We start from the raw sequence: 27,329 nt of genomic DNA on the forward strand, positions 1-27,329 counted from the left end.
AAGGGTCTGAACTTGTGTATTCCAAAAAACTGTTTCTGTGCAGGCATTAGAAGAACCCAATAATGAACGGACAATACTGGACTACCTCAATGATGACTGCTGGCGAGCAGTGCTGAACTATGTGCCCGTCCGAGACATGATATGCACGGAACGAACCAGCCGGGAGTGGCAGAGGACGATGCTCCTGTACTTATCCAGTAAATAATAAATAAATAAATGTTATAGGACAATTTTCCACAGATCACCCGTTCCACAGTAAGCTCAATAAGGCTTGTGATGGTGCTAGTTCAATGGTGTCACTCACGAATTCGAGCCAATCGTGCAGTCAAACGCAACTAGTTGCGACCATCGCGCGCGTGATGCGAGCTCATCAACCAATCGCGTTGTGGCGTTACACTGCACAATTGGCTCGAATTCGTTGACACGCTGTACTGGCCCCATTCTTATGTCCCGTAAGGCCCGTCCTTTGATATATGTCATTGTGCGAAAAACACACAAATAAATGCCTTTACCAGGATTCGAACTGGCATATCCTGCTTTACCAGCTACGCTAGGGGCGGTCAATAGTACCCAACGACAGTTTATTATGACATGATACATGGAATTTGAGAGTTGTGGAAGTGGAAGGCAGTGCACTGTACTTCAGCCTACTCCTATCTAGATAAGAAATACATTTGTAGGGAATAAGATATGCTGTTATTGCCTGTTATCATAACGGCCTGGGCACTTATCACAGGGGTCTCAGAGGCAAACACAGGGTCCATTTTGTTTCTTCAGGCGTCATGATGACACATAGATTTTTTTTTTTGCTGCCCAATGTTACAATAGTTATTTGTTTAACAAGGGGGCAAAATTGTTGTGTAACCACTCATGCTAATATTGATACCCGAGCAAGCGAAGGACTCTAGACTAAATCTTGAGTGTTGTGAGGCTTTCAAGGCACGAGGGTTAAACAAACTTTGCCTCTGAGTGAAACAAAAATTTTCACCACACCAGTGCGAGGAAACTACTAACTATGAAATACCACAAAAAAGAAGTCGAATCTAATCCAAATGAATGTGTTAAAAATGTATCATTCAAAATCATTATTTAAAAGTAAATTCTACCAGCAGTTCATTCTTTTGTCAATAAGGAAACAACTCAAAATTTGCATCTGATTACTTTGCGCCACATGTGGATAAAACGCAACTTTCTCTTTCATTTTTGAACAATCAAGAGGGCCTTTACCAATTGGTGTGGTGAAAAGTATTGTACAAATACAAATTTTTATTTGGTGTTCTTTACAGCTGTCCGAATCAGCATAGGCAAGTGGTGGAACAAAAACAAAAATGATCATAATTTTGTGGTCATAACAAAAGATGCAGATTTCTCATCCTTTGAGCTCTGGTCTAAAAAACTGGGACATACAGTTGTGGCCTTCGAGAAATACTGCGGAGATACCGAGGAGTGTATGGTCCTCAGAAATAACTGCTCTAATTTAGAGGTCCTTAAGGTATATGTATTTTTTGGTGTACTGCCTTTTTTGCGAAAATTGCGAATTTAACTTCCCAACCCCATAGTTGGGAAATGAAAATTGCGTTGGGTTAGGTTAGGTTGGATTATGTAAAGTTGGTTGGCAAGTGAAATTCGGCAATACAATTTTCGGCGAAAAGGCAGAGATCCATTTTTTTATATAGCCTACATTGTGTTCCACTGCTGGGCAAAGGCCTGCTGTCTTCCGCCACTCGTCACGGCTTTGTGCTCCCGTCAGTCGCCACAGAATGAGTCCAGAGGGTCTACCGCGAACCACGTTTGACGTGTTGCCTCCCTGTCACACTTACGTTCGAATTCACAAGTGCGATAGAGAGGCACCACGTCGAACGTAGTTCGCGGTAGACCCTCAGGTCATCTCTCCATCTCGTTTCTGGCCTGCCATAAGGTATATGTATGTCGAAGTTTAGAAAAAATGTTATTTCTGGACTGAAAAGATATTGTTGCCTATACTTTTCAGTATTCAAAACTTTTGTCATAATGACTGGCCGCATGCCAAGGAAGCGTAGGGATGGACGTATGGCCATGCGTTGGGCGGACAGAATAACGTCAGAGACAAAAAACACATTTCAGGCTAGCATTCACCGGGCCCTAGATAGAGCGGCTTGGAGAGCACTGGTGAAGAGTGTCCACAGTAGAGTCGTCACGTCCCTCAGCCTTGAGGATACGACAAGAAAGAAGAAGAGTATTTATTGTAGCTAAATATTTTTTGCAGCTTACAAATGTGTCGATGTTACAAGAACAGAGGTCTCCAAATACAGAAGAATACTTCCCTGAACTGCAACGGATTTGTTTTGAATCATGTGACGTAAGTTCTTATACAATATTGAGCCACTTGCGCGTTCAGGGTTAGCCCTTGCCGGTTGCGTGAGAGAGCCAAGCTAAAAGGGTGACTTTGCTTTGCTTGGTCAAAAAGTAAGTTTAACATACCATTACCGTCTCTAGAAAAAGTTCAACAAAATTGACAAAATCTACCATAACATAGATAAATAAATATTATAAGAATATTTTTACACAAATTGACTAAGTCCCACGGTAAGCTCAAGAAGGCTTGTGTTGTGGGTACTCAGACAACGATATATGTGTATAATATTCAAATCGGTACTTTAGGTACTTAAATACATAGAAAACATCCATGACTCAAGAACTCTTCTAATAAAAATAAAAAATATCTGTGCTCATCACACAAATAATTGCCCTTACCGAGATTCGAATCCAGGACCATCGGCTTCATAGGCAGGGTTACTACCATAGATATAAGATATGATCTGAGGTCAGTACCCACTAGGCTAGACCGGTCGTCAATTACACATAACTACTTATTTGTTATGTATACTTGACGACCGGTGTCGGTATACTCGGTATATCATTGGTCTTAGGTATATACTGAAAACTCTGGAAACTACCCTCCAATTTACACATTTTTACAGAGTGCAACAGACGATTGCCTCAGCTCTTTCATAACGAGCAGGAACCTAGAGGAACTGGAAATCTTAATCAACAATCTCATGACGGGCCGATGCTTGAACAGTATCAAATCAACCAAATTGAAGTCGCTCGTCTTTAGGAACTGCAAGTATTTGGGGTTTGAGCCCTTGATGTCCATCGCTGATCGTCTTGGAGGGCTGACTAAGTTCGTGCTAGCAAGATCACGCAGGTAGCAAAGTACCTAAACTAATTATTAAAGGATAACTAGCTTAAATCTAAAATAGGCCCTTGAGGCATTGTACCAAGGATGCTGGCGGCATTTCCTCGTCGTATCGCAATACTGATACGTTGTGCGACGAAGCCCCCAGCTTTTCGGTCACCAGTTACGTCATTCAGACGCTTCGCGATTTCTGCAAAAAACTTGTGCGCGCTGGGACCCCATAGACGTAGTTTCAACGCCAAATGGTACAAAATGGTACTCTCTACCGAGGCTCTTATATTTATTACTTTTCAAAATTTCGGCGCTTTCCGCCGCTGCGCTCGCTTTTACATTAGTCCGTTGGAGTTGGGACGGTGCCAGTGTGTGTTACATCCGTCCCAAACTCCAAGGAACCAAGGACACCCGATCAGGCCTCTTGCCATCATCCTTGATAATGCCAGTCGGCTCAAGAAGAGCAGGCACATTGATGGTGGCAAGAGACCGACGGATTATGTCATTAAGCGACGCATGTCTTGTAATACGACCTGCACTTTTTTAGCAAGATAATCCATGGTGTCCCAGTCGATCCACGTCCATGCCACAAGAGCATATGTGTGTACATACCGAAACCCCGAGTCGCAAACCTGTCGCCAGTCTTAGGAAGGTCGGATCCAAGAAAGTACCAGTATTAGGTGATGGATGGTCATGCCAAAAGCCTCGCGTGTACTGGACCTACCCGCGTAGCCAACATGCATATCGTTCACTCTCCGTGGCGAACGAAACGCAACTGTCACAGTCGCACTAATATGGAAGAGGGATAGAGAGAGATGACTACGCTACGCTACGGAGCGTTAACAATTGTAACGTTAGCTAAGCGGCCTGTACAGTTATATTAATTATTTAACTTGCCCGTTTGTGTAGGTCAAATGTTAGTGTGGGTCTTGGAAGCTAAATTTAACGCACTTAACGATTTCCGTAAATCGGATGACAAGATGGAGCTGATCTGATGATGGAGAAAGGTGGCCATGGGAACTCTGTGATAAAACAACGCAAACTATAATTGTATTTGGGTGGAGTTTAGTTGTCTGTGAAGAGAAAAGTACTAATTACTATTCGCAGGAGAATGCACGATCAAATTTATCTGCTACTGAACAAGATGCCCAAATTAGAGTATCTTACCATTCAAATAACTGATGGCGCTCATCTTGACGAGCAGGAACTTGATAGCATCGCCTTTTATGAGGTTGTGTCTCGCCTCGCCCACTTGAAGCACCTCAGTTCTAACTTTGTGGTCTGGGAGGGATATTTAGAACAAGTGACACAGGGTTGTAAGGAGTTGGAAACATTGAAATTAGTCTGCAATGGTGAGTATCTATCATAAGGTGCAATGGTGAGCTGCCATAGCGAGGTAATTTTGAAAATGGGTGATATCTACTAAACTAGACGCACTTTCAGTTGTAGCAACAGTACCTAAGCAAGCCTTGGTAAGCGTTGCAGGAGCGGAACGCAGCGGCTTACGTAAGCGAACAACTCGCGATCGCGAAGCGGCGCGGCGCGGGTGAATCAATCTTTTGATACTTATCCTATGGAAGTGTCCTACGTGGGCGATCTCGGTGCGAACGTGAATGCCGTGGGCCGCCGCGCCTCTTCGCTTCGAGTTCGCGAGTTGGTCCCTTACGTAAGCCGCTGCGTAAGTGTTGCTAAAGTATGAAATAATTCTGGTTTTTTAGAATTCTGCAATTTTAAAATTATCCCGCTTTGTAACTTGCCCAAATGAATCAAAATCGTATACAAAACAAACAATCATATAATGAAACTTGTTATTTATATCGGTGGCATTGGCCGCGGATATAAGACGGCGGTTCGGATCCGACCTGAAGCTCAATATGCGTAATTAGGTAAAATTCCGTTTTCCGATCAAACGAAGGCTTAGGCGTCGTCCTAATACAACGCGACTAAGCGAATATCGCAAGTTCAAACATATTGAACTCGAATAGGTGTCCTAATTCTAGAATTCAATATCTTTAATCCCGCGTTCGCACGAGTAAAATTCGCGCGAAGTTGCGATATTCGCGTAGTCGCGTTGTATTAGGGCGACGCCGGCGCAATGTACGCAATTATAGTTTGGTATACGAAATCTTAATTCAACCATTACAGTCTACGAGTAGAAAAACTTAACTATATTTTGTGACGTAGGTGTGACGGGCGACAGTCTACAGGCGGTGTATCGTAATATTGGTGAACGCCTGAAATGCCTCTACCTTTTCCAAAGCCACCTGACTGCCGATGATTACGAGGAGTGCATATACGCCTGCCCTAACCTCACGGTACGAAAACAGGGGCCCATTTCTCGAACGCTATTAGACTAATAATATTAGTCCATGAACTGTCAAGTCGTATGGGTTACCATGGCAACACACTAATAATATTTTTAGACGATAGGTATTTTTAGACTAATACCGTTCGAGAAATGGGCCCCAGGCGATACTTTGATACATTTAGATTTAAGAGGAAAAAGGACGGCCGATTCTCCATACAAATATTGTCAATAATGTTAATATACAGAGAGGAAAATGAGGACTACGTTTATATGAAATTTCGCGCCCCTTTCGTCTTAATAACAAAACTTTTGTGAAACACATTAAAGATACCACTCACGTTTTTAGGGTTCCGTAGCCAAATGGCGAAAAACGGAACCCTTATGGATTCGTCATGTCTGTCTGTCTGTCCGTCCGTATGTCACAGCAACTTTTTTCCGAAACTATAAGAACTATACTGTTGAAACTTGGTAAATAGATTTATTCCGTAAACCGCATTAAGATTCTCACACAAAAATAGAAAAAAAAAAACAATACATTCTGGGGGTTCCCCATACTTAGAACTGACACTAAAAAAAAAATTCATATTGAGGTTTCTAATATAATTTTTTTTCTAAACGGAATAGTTTGCGCGAGAGACACTTCCGAAGTGGAAAAATGTGTGCCCTTTCCCCCTGTAACTTCTATAATAAGAGAATGATAAAACAAAAAAAAATATATGATGTACATTATTATGCAAACTTCCACCGAAAATTGGTCTGAACGAGATCTAGTGAGTTTTTTTTAATACGTCATAAATGGTACGGAACCCTTCATGGGCGAGTCCGACTCGTACTTGGCCGCTTTTTTAAGTCGAAAACTCTTCAAACATGTTTCCGATCCAACCCATCGCGCATGTCTACTCCTCTCCAGGCCGCACCAATGTAGATACAAGTTTTTCCCAAAAAATCATTTGAAGACAAGTCACATTTTACTTAAGTCAGAATGCTAAAGTTGAAATTCCATTGGCGCGCATATGGTGCCTGGAAAAATGGTAAAAAACGTGAGTGACCCGTTTTAATGGTATTTAATGTGTGTTTACAGCGGCTAAGTGTTAGCGGGGACTTGAAATTAGTAATAACCCGAGTAGGGGAGGCGCGAAGGCAAATCTGCCCTGACAAGCGCCTTCAACTTGTCTGCGAGGACTGCGGCTCTGAAGATTGGGACACTAACGAATTTGCGGTACGTGAGGTATAAGAGGCAAATTAGTGATAACTCGAGGCAGCGCGAACGCAAATGTGCCTCGACACTCGCCTCCAGCTAGTCTGCGAGGATTGCGGTTCTGAAGATTGGGACACTAACGAATTTGCGGTACGTGAGGTATAAGAGGCAAATTAGTGATAAATCTAGGTGGTGGCCCGAACACAAATGTGCCCTGACAAGCGCCTTCAACTGGGCTGCGAGGAGTGTGACGCTGAAGATTGGGACACTAACGGTTCTGAGGTACGTGAGGTATAAGAGGCAATTTAGTGATAACTCGAGGCAGCGTGAAGGCAAAATGTGCCTCGACACTCGCCTCCTGCTAGTCTGCGAGGACTGCGACTGAGAATTGGGTCACTGTCGGTTTTAAGGTACGTGAGGTATAAAAGGCAAATTAGTGATAATTTGACGCGGATGCGTTAAAGCAAATGTGCCTTGACACTCGCCTCCACCTAGTCCGCGAGGACTGCGACACTATTCAAGATTGGGACTACAATTATGAGGAACGTTTGATAAGTGGCAAATTAGTAATAACTCGAGGCAGCGCGAAGGCAAATGTGCCTCGACACTCGCCTTTAGTTGGTCTGCGAGGACTGAGGATTTCTTTCTGCCTCTATTTATATTTATTGTACACTAATTTCTTTAATATACCTACCTACTTTGTCTAAAATCGTTATTCTTCTTACGCAGGATGTCCTCGATTTTAAAGTGGCCAACAATTACGACAGCGATGGGGTTGAAGATTCATATTAACCGGTTCAGAATGCATATGTAAAACCTGGACGTTGCACGGTTGAGGAAATTGATTCTTTGGCAGTTTACGGTTCACTTTTCATTGACACAATCAAATTGACTTGAACCGCAAATTGCTAAAGAAGCAATTTCCTCGACCGTACAGACTAAAAGGGTTAAAGGAAAAAGTTAGAACACTAATGTGACATTATCTATGAAAAGGGACCTTATTGTCGATGGCGCTTACGCCGCACTGCGTAGCCCGGCGTTGTTTATAATATGGGAGCATCGTTGATAATGGCGTTAGCGCCACCGACAATAAGGTCCCTTTTCATAGATAACGTCATAATTATAGTCTAAAATGACGAAGCCTGTTGCGGATAGCTTTATTGTTTGTGTGCAATGACGACGCCTGTTGCTGATTTATGGTTGTACCCTCCTACTGCCGAAGCCTGCGTTGCGGATATGAATTTGTCATTATTTTATAAGCATTAATAAAATAATTTTGATTAAATAAATAATGTACTTACTTATTATAGTCCTACACATCAATCTTCTCAATAGAAAAAGGCGGCAAGTTTGAAAATTGTTAGTGCTAAGGAAAAACATATATAAAAATAATATATACAATTTAATTTTAGGAAGAGAAAAAATTGTAGAGTTTTGACACAAATTTTATACTTGCGCCTTTTTTACTGACAAAATTGGTTAGCCGGACTATTATTGTCGAAATGTAACTTTCCACCAGTTGTATAAGTAACGGTCGGGATGTATATTTATTTAATTATACGTGAATTAAATTAATGAATTAAAGGGATATCTGTAATGTAATTAATATAGTTAATATCTGCACCAAAAGACCCTAAGGAATGATGAAACTATAATTGATATTATTTGTATCTAAATAATTATACGTGATATAATCCGTTTACAATGTTTTATTTCATCAATAACCACAACATACTGTCCGTCATCTCATTTCATGAATACCTCAGTGTCGCTTACCTTCAAACTCCGGTAAATCCATTCGATCCTCTCAGCAAATATCTACCCTATATATTACCTTTCTTAATACCAAAATCGCATAACATCACAGATGGATTTTCCCGAGTTCGAAGTTGAGCGACTCAAATATAAATCGAGTCATTCCCGAAGACGCGTGCCTTGATTTGTATTATGATGTTATTAAAGGTTACATTTGAAAAATCTGCACGTCATCATGGATGACAGGATCTATACGAGTAACATCTTACAACATTTTCTTCAGAATTATTTTTGCTTTTCGTTTATTAAAGATAATCCAATGCGCCTTCACTATCGATAGCACTGTCGTCGTCGGAACGGATGTCGATGCTACTGCTGAACAGATCCTGCAACGACACGTAAAGTAGGTACTTAATATGTGACGTTATCTATGAAAAGGGACCTTATTGTCGGTGGCGCTTACGCCATTATCAACGATGCTCCCATATTGTAAACAACGCCGGGCTACGCAGTGCGGCGTAAGCGCCATCGACAATAAGGTCCCTTTTCATAGATAATGGCACCAATCATGGAACATTTAAGAGAAAATTTGGAGTATTTTTAATATTTCACCGACACCTGTAAAATTTCTACCGCTTTATGCGTTAAAAGTTGAATGTCCTATTCGTCCTTTATGTTTTCATTGTATTTAATGAAAGCTACTGCAATTGGTTTTAATGTTATTAACAAATTAAAACTATGTTTTTTTTTTTTGCTCCAGTCGTGGGATGTATGGCGCCATTAATCTTCCAGCTAACAAATAAAAAAAAAATACTTTAGCAGCTCTTTGGCCCTTCTTTATGGTAAAATGTAGCTAGCGTTTAAAAACTGATGGTAATACAGGATGTTTTACAGGATTTGTATATACTATAAACCATCCCATTACAGGTGCCAGTCCCATCATAGGGGCATTTACCATGTAGTAGGTACATTATTGTCGAGACTCGGAAGTAGCTACTTGCTGACTGAGGATTCGTTTTAAACGGACCACTTTGGGAGTCCGTTTAATAGAACCCGAAATCCGAAGCCAACAAGGCACCGTTCATTTATTACGTAAGACGATTTTTGCCAGTTTTTTACCCCCTCCCACACCAAAAAATAAGATTAGGCCGACCCCTTCCGGCTGTATTATCTACGTAAGAATCTAAAGGACAAACTGCTATGTCAACGGCACCAATCATGGGACATATTTGGAGTATTTTTGATATTTCACCGATATCTGTAAAATTTCTACCGCTTTTTGCTTTAAAAGTTGAATGTCCAATTCGTCCTTTATGTTTTGTATGTATGAAAGCAACTACAATTGGTTTCAATGTTATTAACTAATTAAAACTATGGTTTTATGCTCCAGTCATGGCATGTATCGCGCCATTCATTTTCAAACTAATAAATATCTATGAAACATTAAACTTAAGCAGCTCTTTGGATCTTGTTTATGGTAAAATGTTGCCAGCCATTAAAAACTGATGGTAAATACTTGATTTACTCGATTTAAAGCAAGAAATATTACTTTGCTAATCCGCGAGAAAATAACGTGTTAGTCAAACAGTGCTAACCCGTTATACTTACTTGCGTATTTTTACATGCAATTAATATTCCCACCCTCCCACCGCAAAAATAAATACGCAAATAAATATAACAACCCACCACCAAAAGTACAAAACTCGACACGTGTTTCGCCTCTCTACGAGGCATCCTCAGGAGATGCTGGAGATGTTGACGGTCTGACACCCGACAACTGACTGAGCTGTGTGTTTCTGAGGATGCCTCGTAGAGAGGCGAAACACGTGTCGAGTTTTGTACTTTTGGTGGTGGGTTGTTATATTTATTTTGCGGTGGGAGGGTGGGAATATTAATTGCATGTAAAAATACGCAAGTAAGTATAACAGGTTAGCACTGTTTGACTAACACGTTATTTTCTCGCGGATTAGCAAAGTAATATTTCTTGCTTTAATTAGCATGGATTTCCGCAAAGTAACGCCTGATTCTATTAATTACTCGATTTGTCTAATACCATCCCATTACTGGTGCCTGTTCCATTATAGGGGTGTTTACTATATTATCGCTTGAGTTTACACTTAATAGCCCGTATTGGATACAATGTTATTCATCACACTCGCGGAAAAAAAATGTTTTAGCCAAGAAAAGATTTGTTGCAAGGCGAGATTCAAAATTGCACAAATTGACTCACATCAAATTCGCCGTCATATTCTTCATCGCCTAAGTCCGTCGAGCAGCCTTCGGTGATGAGTACGAGAGAATTTTCTGGGGCGTCCGGGTACATATCTTCTCGCGCCTCTACCGCAGGTCTCAACACGGACTCCAAGTCACCGCCCACCCTTAGCCACTGTAAAGAGTTTTATTGTTTTTGTATATTGTACCTAGATGTAGTTTAAAAATATTGTAAAATCCTAGAGTAGATAACCAAAGGAATAAAGATAAACCAGTACCGTTAGATTGGGACAGCTTCTAATGCAGTTGACGACATCTTCATTAGTGACACTACTATGTAACAGCTGAAGGTTTTTCAGCCGTGTACCAATGTTTCTGCATATTGCCTCCAGGCCGCGCCCCGTGACATCTGCAACGTAAAATAATACTTAAAGTCCCGGACCAATCATATTCGTAAATTGTGCGAAGGTTTGCACACATCTGAAAGTCTGTCCATATGTACCCACACACCCAGATGAATGAATTCGTTGATAATGTTGTCATGTAATTTTGCAGCTCTCTATACACACAGAGCCAAGGAAGGCAAACGGAGCTTCTCCAGGCTTCGTTGGTGCTGCCTGGCGGCCTGGGCTGTTTAGCGAAAATCAACGATTGTTCGTTGGTCCCATGGAAACGCCATACTTGACGTATCTCGACATGAAAATTAAAGGCTCAGTTTCATTGGTCGATAAGGCCCGCACGCCACGGCAGATTTCCATAAAGCATGCCAAAGGGCCCGCATTCAGGGAACTTTTTACTGGTCGATAGGGCCCGCTTGTGGGGTACGGGAGCTTTCTAAAACGCATGCTATTTTGAGTTTCAGTAGTCGTTATACCGCCTGCGGGAGTTCCCGCATGCTGTCTAAGTGTCTATCGACTAAATTATCGACCAATGAAACTGAGTCTTTTGCGAGGTCAGATCGTACAACGATACTCACCCTCACAAAACAATTTCAAGGTTTCCAAATCTTCGCAGCGCCGCGTCACTCGTTCCACATGCTCGTCCCAGGCAAGAAAGTTCGAATTCAAGTGTTTCAAGTCCAGCAGACGAGACACGGCCCCGTAGAAAACATTACTGACATTTTTTTCGTCGGTTTCATTGGCTGGAGTAGTTACTCGAATGGTAAGATACTCTAAATTGGGCATCTTGGCCAGTAGTAGGGGAATTCTATCGCGTATTCGGCTGCAAAGACATAAGACAGACAACATACACTTAAAGGTATAAGGGTGGACAGCTGCTCTGTCCAGTCAACCTCTGCAGGTTGACTGATAGACAATATATTTAGCTTAATTCATTTGTAGTTTTACATGTATGTAAAATGTATAATTGTTGGTGCAATAAAGAATATTTACTTACTTACTTAATATGGCATTAATAAGTCCGCTTTTTGTACATACGATAAGTTTTTATTTAGAACAATAAAGATTAAATAAATATAACGTATAAAGGGTCTACAAATCCGGCAAGACTCGAATTTGCCACCTTTCGGAAAGCTGGTCCAATCGCTCTTAACCAACTGAGCTACGAAAACTTCTTAAAAAATTGGTGTGACAAATATCATCACACTGTGTGGTAGGGCACAGCACAGCGCATGTCATTCCAGATCTAGAGCAGAGCCCAACTGGGGAAGTACTAAGGTACCTCCACCTTACAGAAAACCGCAGCCAAATAACACTAGACCCTACTCATAGTGTTGTGTTCCTATCGGTTAGTAAGGTTGCCAGAGCTCAAGGATGGGGTAGTTAGGGTCGGCAACGCGCATGTAACTCTCTGGAGTTGCAGGCGTACATAGGTCACGGAGACTGCTTACCATCAGGCGGGCCGTATGATTGTTTGCCACCGACGTAGTATAAAAAAAAAAGAGGAAAATCCTAAAATGTTTTAGAATCTTTGTTCACATTAAACGGAAAACAGCATATTGGGTATTATAGTCTGTCAAACAACTTTGTCTGTAGAAAAGGGACCGAAATTCAAATTTTGTATGGAATTACAACTCTTCGCGCCTACATTTTACCAATTTGCCGCTTTCTACTGATGGTAATGGCTTAACAGACTATAGAACTCGACTCCGGTCTGCCAGTACTCTTACGATAAATGTCGCTAGACGCCCCTATAAAGCACACAAGTCTCGGTAACTCATTTGTTAGAGCGGTGGGCTACCTTGGAACCACAAGTTCTATTCTCGCCCGAGACAGTGATTTTACTGTTTTCATCCACTTTTCGTATATTTCTAAGCGTAAGGCCTGAGTGGACGCTCGAAGCGGAGCGTTCGGCGGGGCGTGCAGCGTGGCGTCGGGCTCACAAGTGCTGTGAGCAGCGTGCACTAAGGCCGCTCCTATACGTTTGCATTTGTTTAACATGCACGCACTGACCTATTGCATGCACGCCGCATACCCCGCCCCGCTGCACGCCGAACTCGAACGAGCGTCCACTCAGGCCTTACACTAAGCATTAGTAATGTGTAGTTAGCATTGTTTGTAAACGTTTCTGCTAAATACAAAATTAAATTTAGAAAATTTTACCTGCGCGTTCTGGCCAGCACAAATTTCTTCAACCCACCAAGACGGTCTGCAATAGACTCCAGCGTCGCCAATTGCAAGCGACGACAACTTCTAAGCACGAGGGACTTTAAATTGGTACATTTGATGTTAACCAAACATTGGCCAGTCATATGCTGGTTGAAAAATATTTTCAAATACTCCAGGTTACTGTTGGTTATGAATTTGCTGATTACTTCGTCTGTGTCACCCTGTTATAAATAAATAATAATAAAAAGCCTCTTTATTTTCTTATCAACTACTTACACACTTGGTATCACTTAGGTACATACATACTATTAATTAAACTTATTATGGTTAGTATATTTCAACTTAATTTAATGTTTTTTTATTTTTTTTTCTTTCAAACTAAAAGTTGATAGGAACCCCACTTTATTGGGTAAAGGCCTCCTCCAATTTGTTCCATTCGTCTCTGTCCTTTGCCTTATTTAGCCATCTTTGACCGGCCGTGGCTACTATGTCGTCGCTCCATCGCTTTCGTGGTCGTCCTGATTTTCTTTTTACGTCGGGGCCTTTCCATAGAGTCACTTCTTTTGTCCATCTTTTATCCGTGTATCTCGCTACGTGGCCGGCCCATCGCCATTTTATTTTAAGCGCATATTTTAGTGCATCTGTTAATTTCGTTTTTTTTCTTATGCGTTCACTTCTGACTTTATGTATTTTCCTTAGCTTTAGCATGCTCCGTTCCATCGCGCGTTGGGTAGTGGTTATTCTGGCTTTAATAGTAGTTATTTGTGCAAGGCAAAGTTAGGATTTGCTTCTAGGGACTTCAAACTTTAGCGCAAAAAAACTGTGGTCTTGTGACTCTCATGGTTGCGGCTCATACAAATTTTAATAAAGGAAAATATTCAATATGAAACAATTAACATAAAATAAAGTATAATAAAATTTTAATTACATAAAAATCAAAAGTCCCCCCACTCCCACCCTCCGCTATCACTGCCACCTTGCCACTGTCAATGTCACCCCCGCTATCACAGGCCACTTTGTCAGGTAATTTTGTCGCAGGCTTCACAATCACAGCAAAATAGAATTTTGCTCAGTATCATTACGCAGCAAAATACCAGGTTAAAATTCGTTGTGCTTAAAAATACGCCATTATAGTTTTGTATACGAAATCTTAATTCAACCATTACAATCTTCGAGCAACACCGGCTTCCGACACGTCGGAAGGGAGGAGCCTAAGCGATATCTTGCCGTACAAATTTTTCTGCCATTTTTTGCAGGGGGAAACGTGCACACAGTCGCACTTCTGACTCACTACATACAAAATCCAATCTGTAATGACGACACAAATACATAGAAAATGACACACGTCAAAGACAAATCTTGCACACCTCGATCTCTTTTTGTGTACGGACGAGTCACAACATGCACCGCCATATGCACAGTTGTGCCAGTACTTTGGCAGAGGGGAAATAGTACGAGTATGAATGCCGTCTCCCTTCCCTGTGTTGCTCGAAGATTACAATCAACGAGTAGAAAAACCTTATCTTACCTATTTAGTTACTTACCTCACATGACACAAAACTAAGCCGTTTTAGATTAGGGAAGTATTCTTCTGCATTGCTTGGAAACTTCCCTTTATGTAGCTTAACATGTAAAAGCTGAAAAAAAAACAATAATAACAAGTGATTAAGTAGTTTATTAATTTTGTAGCTTTTCTTCAAATTTATACTAAAATCTCGCCAGAAATCGTTTTCGAAATTTATTTTACGAACTATATTTTGAATTTTTGATGTATTTTTTTTTTCGTCAGATCCCAATTGTAAGTACCTACTGGACAATAAAAGCACAATTGGGTGAATCAACTTTTTTTGTTTTGTTATCCTGTCCCGTTGTCCAAGGGACAACAGTGGCACAGTTTGTTTGAAGGGACGTTGTATGCCGTTCTATTAACATGCTTAGTAGGGGGCCCATTATGGACATTGGTTATAACGACCACAAAAACGCAAGTTCAATACATTTAAGTACCATAAAATCAGTATTTAAATGAACTTTTGTCCCCTGGACAACTAATCGTAACCATGGCAACGAGTGACGCTAAAAAGTTGATTCTCCCAATTTCACTGTATGTCCTTATATTTTCTTTGCCAAAAATTTCATTTGTGACGTTATCTATGAAAAGGGACCTTATTGTCGATGGCGCTTCCGGCGTTATAAACGATGCTCTGATACAAATACAACGCAGTGCGCCGTAAGCGCCATCGACAATAAGGTCCCTTTTCATAGATAATGCCACATTTTTGATACAAACTTTTTTCGCTGACTGTACTTTTCTTTCAACAAGCTACTAATAGTACTCATCGAGACAATTCTAACAAACCCAAACACTACTGGGTAGCGTTGTTTTATCATAAAGTTCCTATGACCACCGCCTGTCTCCATCATCAGATCAGCTCGATGGTACCGTAATAATGCATTGTCACCCGACTTACATATGTACCTATGCAAATTCACAGCTTCATTGGAGATTTGTCACATACTTTACTCTTTGTTTGAAACGTACAAACATAGGTACAATTTTACATAGATATGTACAATAAAATTGTACATTGCAAGTTAAATAAATAATTTTTTGGCAAAAATATCATTTTTGGTAAAAGCATTTATCGCTGACTGTACTTTTCTTTACACAGGCAACTAATACTCATCTAGACAATTCTATAAATACCAAACATAATTAGGTTGCGTTGTTTTATCATGATGCATAGATGGTAGGAGCTATAAGCTCACGAAACGAAGACCAAAAACAGTCAAATCGGGGAAATAATACGTTTGACGCCAAAGTCTGTCTTTGACATCGTAGCTCTCAAAACGGATGGACTGATTTCTATGCGATTTTTTTACGTGATTTAATTGCTATTCCTCTTAGCTAATATGTTTGATAAAAAAACCGATCCAGCGATTTGAAGAGAATCAACACATTCAAAATGATGTGAGGCGTTTGAAAAAAAAATAGTTTTAAAACATAATTATTAGGCTAGTCATTTATTTCGTAAGACGATTTAGGGGGGGGGGGGGGGGGGTTCAATCATGTCTTATTTTTCCTTACAAGGGGGGGAGGGAGTCTTCCAGTGGCAAATGCACTTATATCAGGTGGGTTTTGAGGCTCTGAGGGGCGTATTTACCCTAGGGCCAAGGGGGCCATGGCTCGGGGAGGCAGGCTGCGAAGGGCAGCGTAGGCCCCACGTTTCCAGAAGACGCCGATATAAAATGTATTTGTGCTTATAATATAGGGCGGCCCAGGCCCACTGGGCCAGGGTGCCAATAAATTAAATAAACGTCCCTGCACTGATCAAAATCTCTTGTAAAAATTTATAATAAAAAAAACTTAAAGTTTTAACCAAAATTTATTAATTATTATTAACAAAAAATAAAAATTGCTTTTCATTCTTACGTGACAAATATTAAGCAGGGATGCGGGGTCAGCCTATTCTTATTTTTTCTTATGTAGGGGATGGGGTCAAAAACTGGCAAAAATCGTCTTACGTAATAAATGAATGGTGCCTTGTTGGCTTCGGATTTCGGGTTCTATTAAACGGACTCCCAAAGTGGTCCGTTTAAAACGAATCCTCAGTCAGGAAGTAGCTACTTCCGAGTCTCGACAATAATGTACCTACTACATGGTAAATGCCTCTATGATGGGACTTGGGCCTTATCATACTTGCCTCAAGTTCCTCCAGATTAGGAAACATGGTATGTAGCGACATGCAGTCGTCTACACCTCCAGAGTATTTATTGAAGGAAAACACTGCATGGCCAAGTTTACGAGACCAAAGCTTGACCGATGGAAAATCTTCTTCTTCACTTAGATAGACAAAGTTGTGACGATCATTCGGATTTTCTGGTTTATCGGGACCTATAGTGATTCGGGCACCTGAAAGGAACAAGCATTCAACCCTTTAACGCAGTGGCGAATGGGGCCCTCGCCCACGGCCTCGCACTTAAGGGGGCCCCCAAAGCCAACCTTTTCATTACTTTGGGAATACACATTAAACAAAAAGGGCCGCACAGATGTGGTTTCGTGCACGGCTAGATTGGTTCACGCTACGCCACGCCAACGCATAGTGTAGAGTAGAATGCAGCTTACACAACAAACACATCTATTTTTTTTTTTTATACCACGACGGTGGCAAACAAGCATACGGCCCGCCTGATGGTAAGCAGTCACCGTAGCCTATGGACGCCTGCAACACCAGAGGCATTACATGCGCGTTGCCGACCCTTTAAAAACCTGTACACTCCTTTTTTGAAGAACCCCATACTGTAGCCCCTCGGGAAAACCTCTAATTCTATGACAAATTTAATGTAGGTACTACGTACTACATACTTTATAAAGTTTGTTTTAGTGGTAGGACATTTTATCGGCAATATATAATGGGGGACCAAAATTTTTCAAAAGCAAAAAAATTTGGAAAAAGCTAAAGATCGGTCGCCCGCCAAGGCGACCATTCATTCATCATTTTATTCATTCATTCTTTTTTTTTTATTGCCGAGAGTGCCAAGTCAGTACAAACTGCGTGGTCGAAGTCTAAAGTTTACCTACTCACTTGACAAGTATGAGAGTATCTTCCTCTGCCAAGCCTTGCTGGTCCGTTCCGTGCGTATTAAGTCTTGGACTGGCATATAATCCAGAATCACCCTCCAATATTTTTCATCCAAATCTAGTATCGTCTGTTTCTTATTGAATGCAAATGCCTGCACAGAAATAAATCGCTTTTATACGGTGTTTCACGAGGAACCCGAAACATTTTAATAGTGTATTCCTGATCATATTTAAAGGCTAAAATGTCTTATAAACTTTTGTGGAATTCGCCTAGTTTCCGAGTTAATGCCAATTGAAAACCAATAGTAGATTGTGAACCAAGGGATGAAAGGATTTCTGTCGACGTTTTGCCTCTCTGTCGCACTTGTAAATTCGTACGTAAGTGTGACAGGGATGCAACACGTCGAACGTGGTTCGCGGTAAGCCCGTAGCCAACGTTAAAATCGTTCACGCTCCGTAGCGTATCGTAGCTATCTCTCTCTATCACTCTTCCGTATAAGTGCGACTGTGACAGTTGCGTTTCGTTCAAAATGTGTCCCGCCAATTTTCTTGCGCCGGTATCTTCTCGGGGCTATATGTGGTGTAGGGTTAGAACCTCTGGTACCTAGTTTTTGACATTCATAAGTGCATTTTAATATGCCTACATTGAAGAATAAAGACTCACTTATATGTAGTTAGTATTGACCTTTCGTTGATGTGGTGAAAAACTCCGTTTCATTCGGGAGCAATATTTGTATCACCCTGGTTTTTCAACCCTCGCAACGCTCAAAATTCCACTTTTAGAACAACTCGCTATACTTGTGGTTCAATTTAGAAATATTTCGCTTGCTCGGTTTCTTTATTTGCAAGAGGAGTTAAAAAACTACTTTGTAACACAAATAATTAAACGGTTTGCTCATTTTGGGTTTATCGTACATTGCACATACATAGTATATGGTATCACTGAACACTAAACGGCTCCACTACACAACTGTAACGAATTTTAATTACTTATTGAAAATCCTTGACCGTAATGTGATATCTACGTGTTGCTGGGTATAGATAACATTATATTCTGTTATTTGTGTGAATGGAAACAAACACTTATTATAAAAAAAATCGACTTACCATTTTCAGTGCCGGTTGTTCACTTCTGCTTCAAAACTTTACCGAAAATTTAAGTAAATTATTTAACACGTTTAAGTGAATTATTTAAATCCATCATAAATACCCAGTTACATAGCCCAACACTTGACTATCTAGTGGTTATATGCAGAGGAAAAATATTTGTATTTAACCAAGACGAAACAAAAAAAATGTTTTGATAATGAATTATTGAACTTGTGGACTATTATACTAATCATTGAATTCTAGTCAAGTAGATTTACGGTACGGTATATACGAAAATGAAGCACAATCATCAGTTAGACGATATTTAATAGCGTAGAGTTTTATAAACAATATTCTAATAGGCAAGGGCACATATCGTGTCGCCGATCTTGGGTGAAACAGGGCCTCATCTGTTCCTTCCGCCCCACCACCCGCGACCTTGTTTTAGCTATATCTATGAATATGTTGTTTATTTGGCATATTTATTCCCGTGGTGGGCCACGGAATTCCAGCCTACTTATCTCTTTTTGCCTACATAGCGTATATTTAATTATTTAGTACAATTCTGTTACTTAAGTATTGTAGTTATCAAGTATTCCGATTTCCTACCCTATCTGCTTTGGGGTCATCCATTACGTCATACATTTAGGGGGGAGGAAGGGTTAACTAAATGTGACATGTTGTGACAAGGGGGAGAGGAGTCATAAATGCTTGCCAAATATGACAAGGAGGGGAAGGGGTCAAAAAATCTTGAAATTCGGGTGACGTAATTTATAAATCTCCCCTTTTCTCGTTATCCTATCTGGACCTACCATAGTTGTTCCGCTGGAAAAAATGTAAAGTTGTGAAATCTGCACATTTCAGAAATTTTCTATGTGGAAATCATTTTCATAAAATGGAAAATTTATATATTATGAAATTTTGGAGAACTTTTCCATCTTTTTGTACCACTATTTTCCCAGAGATAAGACCTAGCTAGATCGATTTTTTGCCCCCGAAAAGGCCATGCAGCAAATTCATCAAAATCGTTATTTCCGTTTCCGATATCCCCGAAATATATATATAATCTATATATGCAAGTTCAATATATTCAAGCTCTAGGTATTGTTCGTGTCATCCACGAAGACGCGCAGATTTGTCAAATCTAACCTTTAGTTACATGTCATTACGAGTTAAGGCAAGGCGTCGTCGTGAATGACACGATTAATATAAGATTAAGTACACACTAAGGACTGAACACACGAACGTTTCGCACGACGCGTTTTTGGGCTGCAAATAAATTTATTGCAACAGCAAAATTTAAGAACATCACTATTCATCAGTCACCAATCTTTTCATTCGTTCAATTTTACGTCAAAACTCGATTAAAGGGCGAAAGGATTTGTCATCCTCTTAGTAAAATAAATATTAGTTTTCTATTTATTCTCCTTAAAATTTAGTGCGTGTTCCGCTCAATTAACACCTTCCCAAGCTAGCCTTAAATTTTATCATCACTGAAATACGTTTACAATGCAAGGTTTGTACTTTTCTTTGTTATCTAATTTTTATCCTTTGTTTTTCCCAATTATCAGCATTTTACCACTTTTACAGACACAAGACCTGAGTTATACGAAGAAGTTAAGCTCTACCGCAATGCCAGAGAGCGTGAAAAGTAAGTGTTTTACCTGGAAACCACGTAATTATGAAACTAACGAATCATAGTCAATATTTGCTTATAGCTTTAAATTTTCAATTATCAGCTCATTTACTAGCTTTATAATCCTTGTTAAGAATTTTTAGGCATTTATAGAGTGATCTATGCCTTTTTAAACAATTTTCAGGCACGATAACATGGCAGAATTATATGCTGTAGTTAGTACACTTCAGCATCTCGAGAAAGCGTATATGAGGGACTTGGTTCGTGCTCAAGAGTATACTGCGGCGTGCAGCCGCCTGCTTGTGCAGTACAAGGTCGCGTTCAAGCAGGTGCAGGGCACGGAGTTCCCTAATATTGAGGCCTTCATTACAAAGTTTAGGGTAAGTATTTCATAGACCTTTTTAGTTTATTTCCTTTGCAATGTTCAGTATTTGTTGCAATAAGAAAAGGATTGAAGGGTTGATGATGGATCTGGCCAAGTGGGTACCCTGCCTATGAAGCTGATGGGCATTTATTTGTGTGATAAACACATATTTGTCAGTCATGGGTGTTTTCTATGCATATAAGTATGTATTTATCTATATACATATGTATATCCTCGCTTAGTACCCATAGTCCAAGTTTTGCTTAGTTTAGGTCAATCTGTGTAGGATTGTCCTCAAATATGTATTTATTTTTAATTGAAAATTGGGTTGCGCATTATCAGTAACCATATCTATTTATGTGATCACTTTATGGTAGGACAAAGGTTGTAGAGGAATAATTACTATGTTCCTATTCAATCTACAACAAATCATTTTTCCCAATCATTGTTTACCTTCAACCTTCAACTGCTTAAATACCAGCAGACCATTGACATATATCTAAGGATAGGCCCTACAGGCACTAAGAATAGCACCATTCTTTATTTGTGTGCGTGACACCACTGTACTGGCCCCATTCTTGTTGCCCGTAAGCCCAGTTGATTACTTACAGAAGATGCATTATGTGTAACTAATCACTCACGAATTCGTGAACTCTAACGCTACTAGTTACGACCAATCGCACGCGTGATGCGAGCTCATCAATCAATCGCATTGTGGCATTAGACGATTGACTCGAATTTGTGTGCCATGCTGTACTAGCCCCATTCTTATTGCCCATAAGGCCCGTCCTTAGATGTTGTCAATGCAGCCCAGTTGATTGTTACAGAACAGAAGATGCAATATGTATAATTAAATAAATATGATTTATAAGGACAATATTTTAGAAGTAATACAGGGTAACTAACTTACTCACATGCATTGTTATCATTTCCAGTTAGACTGCCCTGCTGCGCTGGAGCGGATAAGAGAGAACAAGCCCAACCTGATCAAGGATGACAAGGGCAACACCAACAAATACATTGCTGAAATTGTTTCTGTGAGTATCTCATCAAAGGAATAGTTCCCGTTTGCGGGATTCCTGTTTCATCGGATTTACTAAAGAAAATCCAGCAAAACAGGAATCCAGCGGCGATACAGGAGTACGTTACATGGCGCCTCTAGCACTGACGGCCTACCGCGAAACACGAAAATTGAAATATCGCTATCACCTCTCTACTCTTTCATATTCGAGCGATAAAGAGGCAGATAACGAAATTTTGACTTTCGCGGTAGGCCTCTGTAAACAAGCGGCCTTACTGCATCAATGTCACAATGAAAACTTCTAAAAAAAACTGTATAAGGCATAGTATGTATGACTTACTTAATGGTTTAGAATATGTGCTAGTGCTGCTCTCTGGCGGCAGAACATTGCAGTAATACTCCTTACCTGACTAAACAAAAATCCGGTTAAACAAGAATCTGGCGAATCAGGAACTAATCAAACAAATTTATAACCTTTAGTGTTCTGGGTTTTAAAATTGTCAAGCTCACAAAATTGTGAAATTTAGGTCATAGTAAGCAGGGCACATTGCTCAGAGAACAAAAGTTCTTGACTGGCGACCACAAACTGAACAGAGCAATATGGTTAAATCTGTAGGGAATTATTGTGTTCTGGTGGCATACTTAATTTTTGAGTTGTTTGAAAGTTTTTTTTTAATTTAATGAATTTTATGCGCTTTTTTTTTTTGCTTTCTTTCTTTAAAAAATATAGTCTTACATAGTTCTTGAGAGTTACTAACCATATTATGGAACCTGTCTTCTGAAACAAATGATTTATTTTTAATGAATTTAATTTCGTATTCAATTGGCATAATCCCATCTGTGGACAATATATTGTTGAACTCTTTTTTAATGAATTGTTGTATGTTTCCAGCTATTTATTACCCTGATGGACAAGCTCCGTCTGGAGTTCCGTGCCATGGACATGATCCAGCCGGAGCTCCGGGACCTGAGGGATACCATGGACCGTCTCATGATGCTGCCCGAGGACTTTGAGGGGAAACTGAAGGTCAGTCAACGTAACGCCGTTTTTTCCCTTATAATAGGGTTTTGTGGGCTGGTTTTTATTTTTTTGTTAAATTAAAATAAATATTATAGGCACATTCCTACACAAGTTAGTATTAGTAAGCCAGAAGGCTTGTGTTGTGGGTACTCAGACAATGATATATGTATATAATAAACTATACAAATGCTTAAATACATAGAAAACATCCATGACTCAGGAACAAATATCTGTGTTCATCACACAAATTAATGCCCTTACTGGGATTCGAACCCAGGACCATTGGCTTTATAGACAGGGTCTCTACCCACTAGGCCAGACCGGTCATTTAAATTGAATATTTTTATATTGGTTGTTGAATATTTTTTTTCCCTATTCTGTACAATATAAGCCCAATTTCACCATGTGCCCTAAAAAATCTACCACTATGTTACAAACATACATACATACATTTTGTTTGGTACAGGTTGTGATTTCATATGTTTTCCGCACAGAATGAAGAGTAATCAAACGAGCCAAATTAGATCCAAATAAAAAAAAACAGAACGCGCGATTTGAGGATTGGTCCCATAGTAAAAGTTGCTCAAATGATATATAATGTAGTAAATATCTGTGCAGGTCCAGGAATGGCTGGACAAGCTGTCAGAGATGTCTGCTTCAGACGAGCTTTCCGAGGCGCAGGGGAGACAGCTCATCTTCGACCTGGAGACCTCCTACCAGGCCTTCAACAAGTTTCTGCACAAGGACTGAAACAATGTAAGCTCTTTCAACACAGGTTTCTACCTGCCGAGGTTTTCCCGAGGGGTCTACAGTATGAGGTTCTTCAAAAAAGGAGTGTACAGATTTTTAAAGGGTCGGCAACGCGCATGTAACACCTCTGGAGTTGCAGGCGTCCATAGGCTACGGTGACTGCTTACCATCAGGCGGGCCGTATGCTTGCTTGCCACCGTCGTGGTATAAAAAAAAAAGTTCCAAGCTGGACAAGCTGTCAGATATGTCGATTTGTAAATTGTTGAGCAATTTTCGGCAGTCGCTACATTCGTGACATCTAGTGTCAAGAAGCAGTACTGATAAATCCTCTACTTGACGCTAGTCTAATGTACGTTGGGTAAGAAAACTGATGTATGATTAAAATGAGTTCCATTCATTAACCCCCTTATTCATAAACGTTTACTAAAGTTAACAAGCCACTAATAATCGTTTGTCCCTTTCCATCATACCAATACGTCGGAAAGGGACAAACGATTATTAGCAGGCTTGTTAACTTTAGTAGACGTTTATGAATAAGGGGGTAAGTGTCCATGCACAGAGCATAGGCCAAAAGTATGGCGGCATCTTTTCGAGCGATGGCGCCATAACCTTTGGCCTATGCTCTAATAGATGGCGCCACTTTTTGATATTTAACAAATTTAACACATGTCAGTGAAATAATAAGGATCAAAGTCAAATGGCGTTCTAAAGTATTAATCGTGTTTCGAAAGATGGTTGTCAATTTCAATTTACTGTGACTACAAAGTTTTCTTTAACAATCCACCTCTATTAACTAAGTAACACAAACGGGACTTAATCGCGTATTAAGTTTTAAATTTACCTCGGACGTTTCGAGGACGGCGTTGTCCCCGTGGTCTCGGAGAAGACTGGCTAAAGTTGACATCAACATCTAGCCGCGCGAGTTTTTCGATTTCCACCTCTATCCACCTCTATTTCAAATTCTCTTTGGTTACAGTTAAAGATATTATTTGCACTGATGAATGTTATCGCTAAAGGTTATTTAGGTAATAAAATAATTACCACCCGGTTTTGAACTTGACCTAAACAATCTTGATCCCAGTTACTTTTTACAAGCTTTTATTTAGTTTCACCTTGTCCCGTTGTCTGTCGGTCTGTAACCATTTAATCAAATCTCGCAAGTTAAATTTGACCCACTTCCCGATTTTCGATGAAGATGAAAATGTGCATACATATGTAAGTCGGGTGACAATGCAATATTATGGTACCATCGAGATGATCTGATGATGGAGACAGGAGGTGACCATGGGAACTCCGTGATAAAACAACGCAACCTAATTGTGTTTGGGATTTTTAGAAGTGTCTGGATGAGTATTAGTTGCCTTTGGTAAGAAAAGTACAGTCAGCGATAATAGCTTGTACCAAAAATTAAATTTTTGCCAAAAACTTATTTAGGCGAGGAAGCCGTTAAACAATACTTAAACATATGATTATTTTTTGTTCCAGATATCTCACGGAGCTCAAAAGTGTTGTGTATCTCATACTCAAGTAGCTTCACTATATCTATTACTTATAATTATTATACACTCTTGTACGGAATGGACACTAATCACATAATCTCAATCATTTTTTTTTTAATTACTGTGTTTGGAATACCACACAAATAGAATTTATAACATGAACGTTAGATATAGACCAAGCTAAATCTGCAACGCAATAATTTGACAACCACTTTAAATAAATATGGCAATATTTCTTAACTGTTACAAAGACATGTTGATGGCAGGTTCTTCTTCCTCGTTCTCCAGGCATTTTTGCCTCATGGGAGCCTGGGGTCCCCTTGGCAACTAATCCCAAGAATTGGCGTAGGCACTAGTTTTTACGAAAGTGACTGCCTTGTGACCTTCCAGTCCAGAGGGTAAAGGCTAGGCCTTAATGGGATTAGTCAGGTTTCCTCACCATGTTTTCCTTCACCAAAAAGCGACTGGTAAATATCAAATGATATTTCGTACATAAGTTCCGAAAAACTCATTGGTACGAGCCGGGGTTTGAACCCGCGTCCTCCGAATTGCAAGTCGCACGCTCTTACCGATAGACCATCAGCGCTTCCTTTTAAGGCTATTCATTGTTTTTTCTGAGTTTTTGCCATATACTAATTTTCAAAAACTGCTTTTTATCAATCGCTGCAGATTTCGCTTGGTCTAACTAGTTAAAAATGTAGCCCATGTCACCCAATGACACACCAACTGACATCTCACAGATTCATCAAAATTGACTCAGTAGAAAACCAACATACAAAGACTTAAAATCGTATAAACCTTCTATTGTGGTAAAATGACACAGGTAAAAGTAAAAAAAAAATCAACAAGAAAAATGTTTCAAACTGAAAAATAGTGTGTTAGTTTTTTATTGAGATTGTTAAATTATTAAGTTGTTTTCATTACTGCAAATTAATTCGAACGTTAAATTATAATATAATAAATGTAATTTTAATTTTTTGGGATTATGCAAAAGTTTATTGAGTGCCCCTGTAGGGCGTCCGCTTGCTAATGCGGGTGCACGGAGCGGGCACACGCACGCGGGTGCCATTGTAGGTGAAATCCGTCGCACGCGTCCGCGCGGGTTATTCCCACTAGTTACCACCAAGTTGTTACCAGTGGTAACTACTGGGATTTTTTTTCCCACCTTTTACCAGTAGTAACTACTGGGAAAAAATTCCCTCTAGTTACCTCCAACTTGGTTAGGTGGTTAGTAAAAATTCCCAGTAGTTACCACCAACTCTAAACCGAGTTTGCGGTAACTACTGGTATTTAGGGTTCCATACCCAACGGGTCAAACGGGACCCTATTACTGCTTCGCTGTCCGTCCGTCCATCTGTCACCAGGCTGTATCTCATGAACCGTGATTGTTAGCCAGCCAGTTGAAATTTCTACAGACTATGTATTTCTGTTGCCGCTATAACATAGAATAAAATAAATATTTAAGGGGGGCTCCCATACAACAGACATAATTTTATTGTCGTGTTTGTAAATAATGGTAGTAATGGTACTTGGCTGTTTTTTATTTATTTATACGGAGATTCAACAGCTGTGACATTAACATAGAAAATATAGTAGATACAGGAAGCCAATTATAGGAACTCACAGGCATTGACATAATACTAAACTAAGGTTACGCACTATTGCAAACACATATGTAAACAAAGCGAATGTTACCAGGATTAACCCGTCCGCGCCCGTTGGCAACGCTCATACTATTTCTCGTTAACCCGCTCACCCGCTCCGCGCAACCGCACCAGCTAGCGGTTGTCCTTACGTTATTTTATGTTTTAATTTAAACGTATATGCCCTAAGACAATTATTAAGCATTTTATCATATCGTTTAGTAATTTATGAATTTATATTAAATAAATACTTCAGTTATGTATTCAAATACCTTATACTATATCGACAATACTATGTGTTTATAAGATACTTAAATGATTTTAAATTAAAATTTGTAAACCTGATAGTTTTTTTTTTTATTTAGCTTCAATTTTATTGTCTGTTTTGGATATTTCCCCTCCCATACAGACAATTATATTCGTATGTAAAGTGGAGTCCAATAGACATTTTTTTTTATCAGGAAAAGGTAAGCATTTGACCACAATCTCACCTTATGGCAAAAAAAATTGCAAATAATG

General features: G+C 39.8%; 3 protein-coding genes and 1 long non-coding RNA gene across 5 annotated transcripts; 2 read left to right on the forward strand and 2 right to left on the reverse strand.

Annotated features, from left to right (window-relative positions):
* Positions 1–43: 43 nt before the first annotated feature.
* On the forward strand, positions 44–8,374 carry LOC133529954 (uncharacterized; the record flags this gene model as incomplete). Of its 2 annotated transcripts, none has more annotated exon segments than XM_061867741.1 (8): positions 44–197; positions 1,287–1,492; positions 2,246–2,338; positions 2,961–3,187; positions 4,277–4,521; positions 5,354–5,484; positions 6,559–6,696; positions 7,405–8,374. In XM_061867741.1, coding segments are annotated over 8 exon segments (1,257 nt in total), but the record flags the coding sequence as incomplete, so codon positions are not given.
* Positions 8,367–15,026, reverse strand: LOC133529955 (uncharacterized). Its single transcript, XM_061867743.1, has 6 exons — positions 14,753–15,026; positions 13,203–13,429; positions 11,618–11,862; positions 10,920–11,050; positions 10,661–10,816; positions 8,367–8,816 (listed from the first exon to the last, which is right to left on the reverse strand). Exons 2-6 carry the CDS (start codon positions 13,349–13,351, stop codon positions 8,736–8,738), a joined length of 762 nt encoding a protein of 253 aa, XP_061723727.1. The 5' UTR covers positions 13,352–13,429; positions 14,753–15,026; the 3' UTR covers positions 8,367–8,735.
* Positions 15,027–16,316: 1,290 nt separating this feature from the next.
* On the reverse strand, positions 16,317–19,693 carry LOC133529957 (uncharacterized). Its single transcript, XR_009801243.1, has 3 exons — positions 18,895–19,693; positions 17,792–17,939; positions 16,317–17,118 (listed from the first exon to the last, which is right to left on the reverse strand). It is a non-coding gene; the product is annotated as an uncharacterized LOC133529957 (long non-coding RNA).
* Positions 19,694–20,201: 508 nt separating this feature from the next.
* LOC133529971 (vacuolar protein sorting-associated protein 28 homolog) lies at positions 20,202–27,155 on the forward strand. Its single transcript, XM_061867765.1, has 7 exons — positions 20,202–20,392; positions 20,467–20,527; positions 20,697–20,892; positions 21,812–21,913; positions 22,790–22,924; positions 23,537–23,674; positions 25,154–27,155. Exons 1-6 carry the CDS (start codon positions 20,386–20,388, stop codon positions 23,666–23,668), a joined length of 633 nt encoding a protein of 210 aa, XP_061723749.1. The 5' UTR covers positions 20,202–20,385; the 3' UTR covers positions 23,669–23,674; positions 25,154–27,155.
* Positions 27,156–27,329: the final 174 nt, after the last annotated feature.

Source organism: Cydia pomonella, chromosome 22 (assembly GCF_033807575.1).
Source record: "Cydia pomonella isolate Wapato2018A chromosome 22, ilCydPomo1, whole genome shotgun sequence".
Lineage (NCBI taxonomy): Eukaryota > Metazoa > Arthropoda > Insecta > Lepidoptera > Tortricidae > Cydia > Cydia pomonella.

Excerpts from the sequence above, each read along its gene's own strand:
- LOC133529971 (XM_061867765.1), top strand. Across the intron at positions 20,528-20,696 it reads AATGCCAGAGAGCGTGAAAA|GCACGATAACATGGCAGAAT; the intron begins GTAAGTGTTTTA and ends AACAATTTTCAG. Across the intron at positions 20,893-21,811 it reads CCTTCATTACAAAGTTTAGG|TTAGACTGCCCTGCTGCGCT; the intron begins GTAAGTATTTCA and ends TATCATTTCCAG.
- LOC133529955 (XM_061867743.1), bottom strand. The coding sequence starts at position 13,351 with ATGACTGGCCAATGTTTGGTTAACATCAAATGTACCAATTTAAAGTCC. Across the intron at positions 11,863-13,202 it reads GTGCTGGCCAGAACGCGCAG|CCGAATACGCGATAGAATTC; the intron begins GTAAAATTTTCT and ends ATGTCTTTGCAG. Across the intron at positions 10,817-10,919 it reads GAAGCTGTCCCAATCTAACG|TGGCTAAGGGTGGGCGGTGA; the intron begins GTACTGGTTTAT and ends AACTCTTTACAG.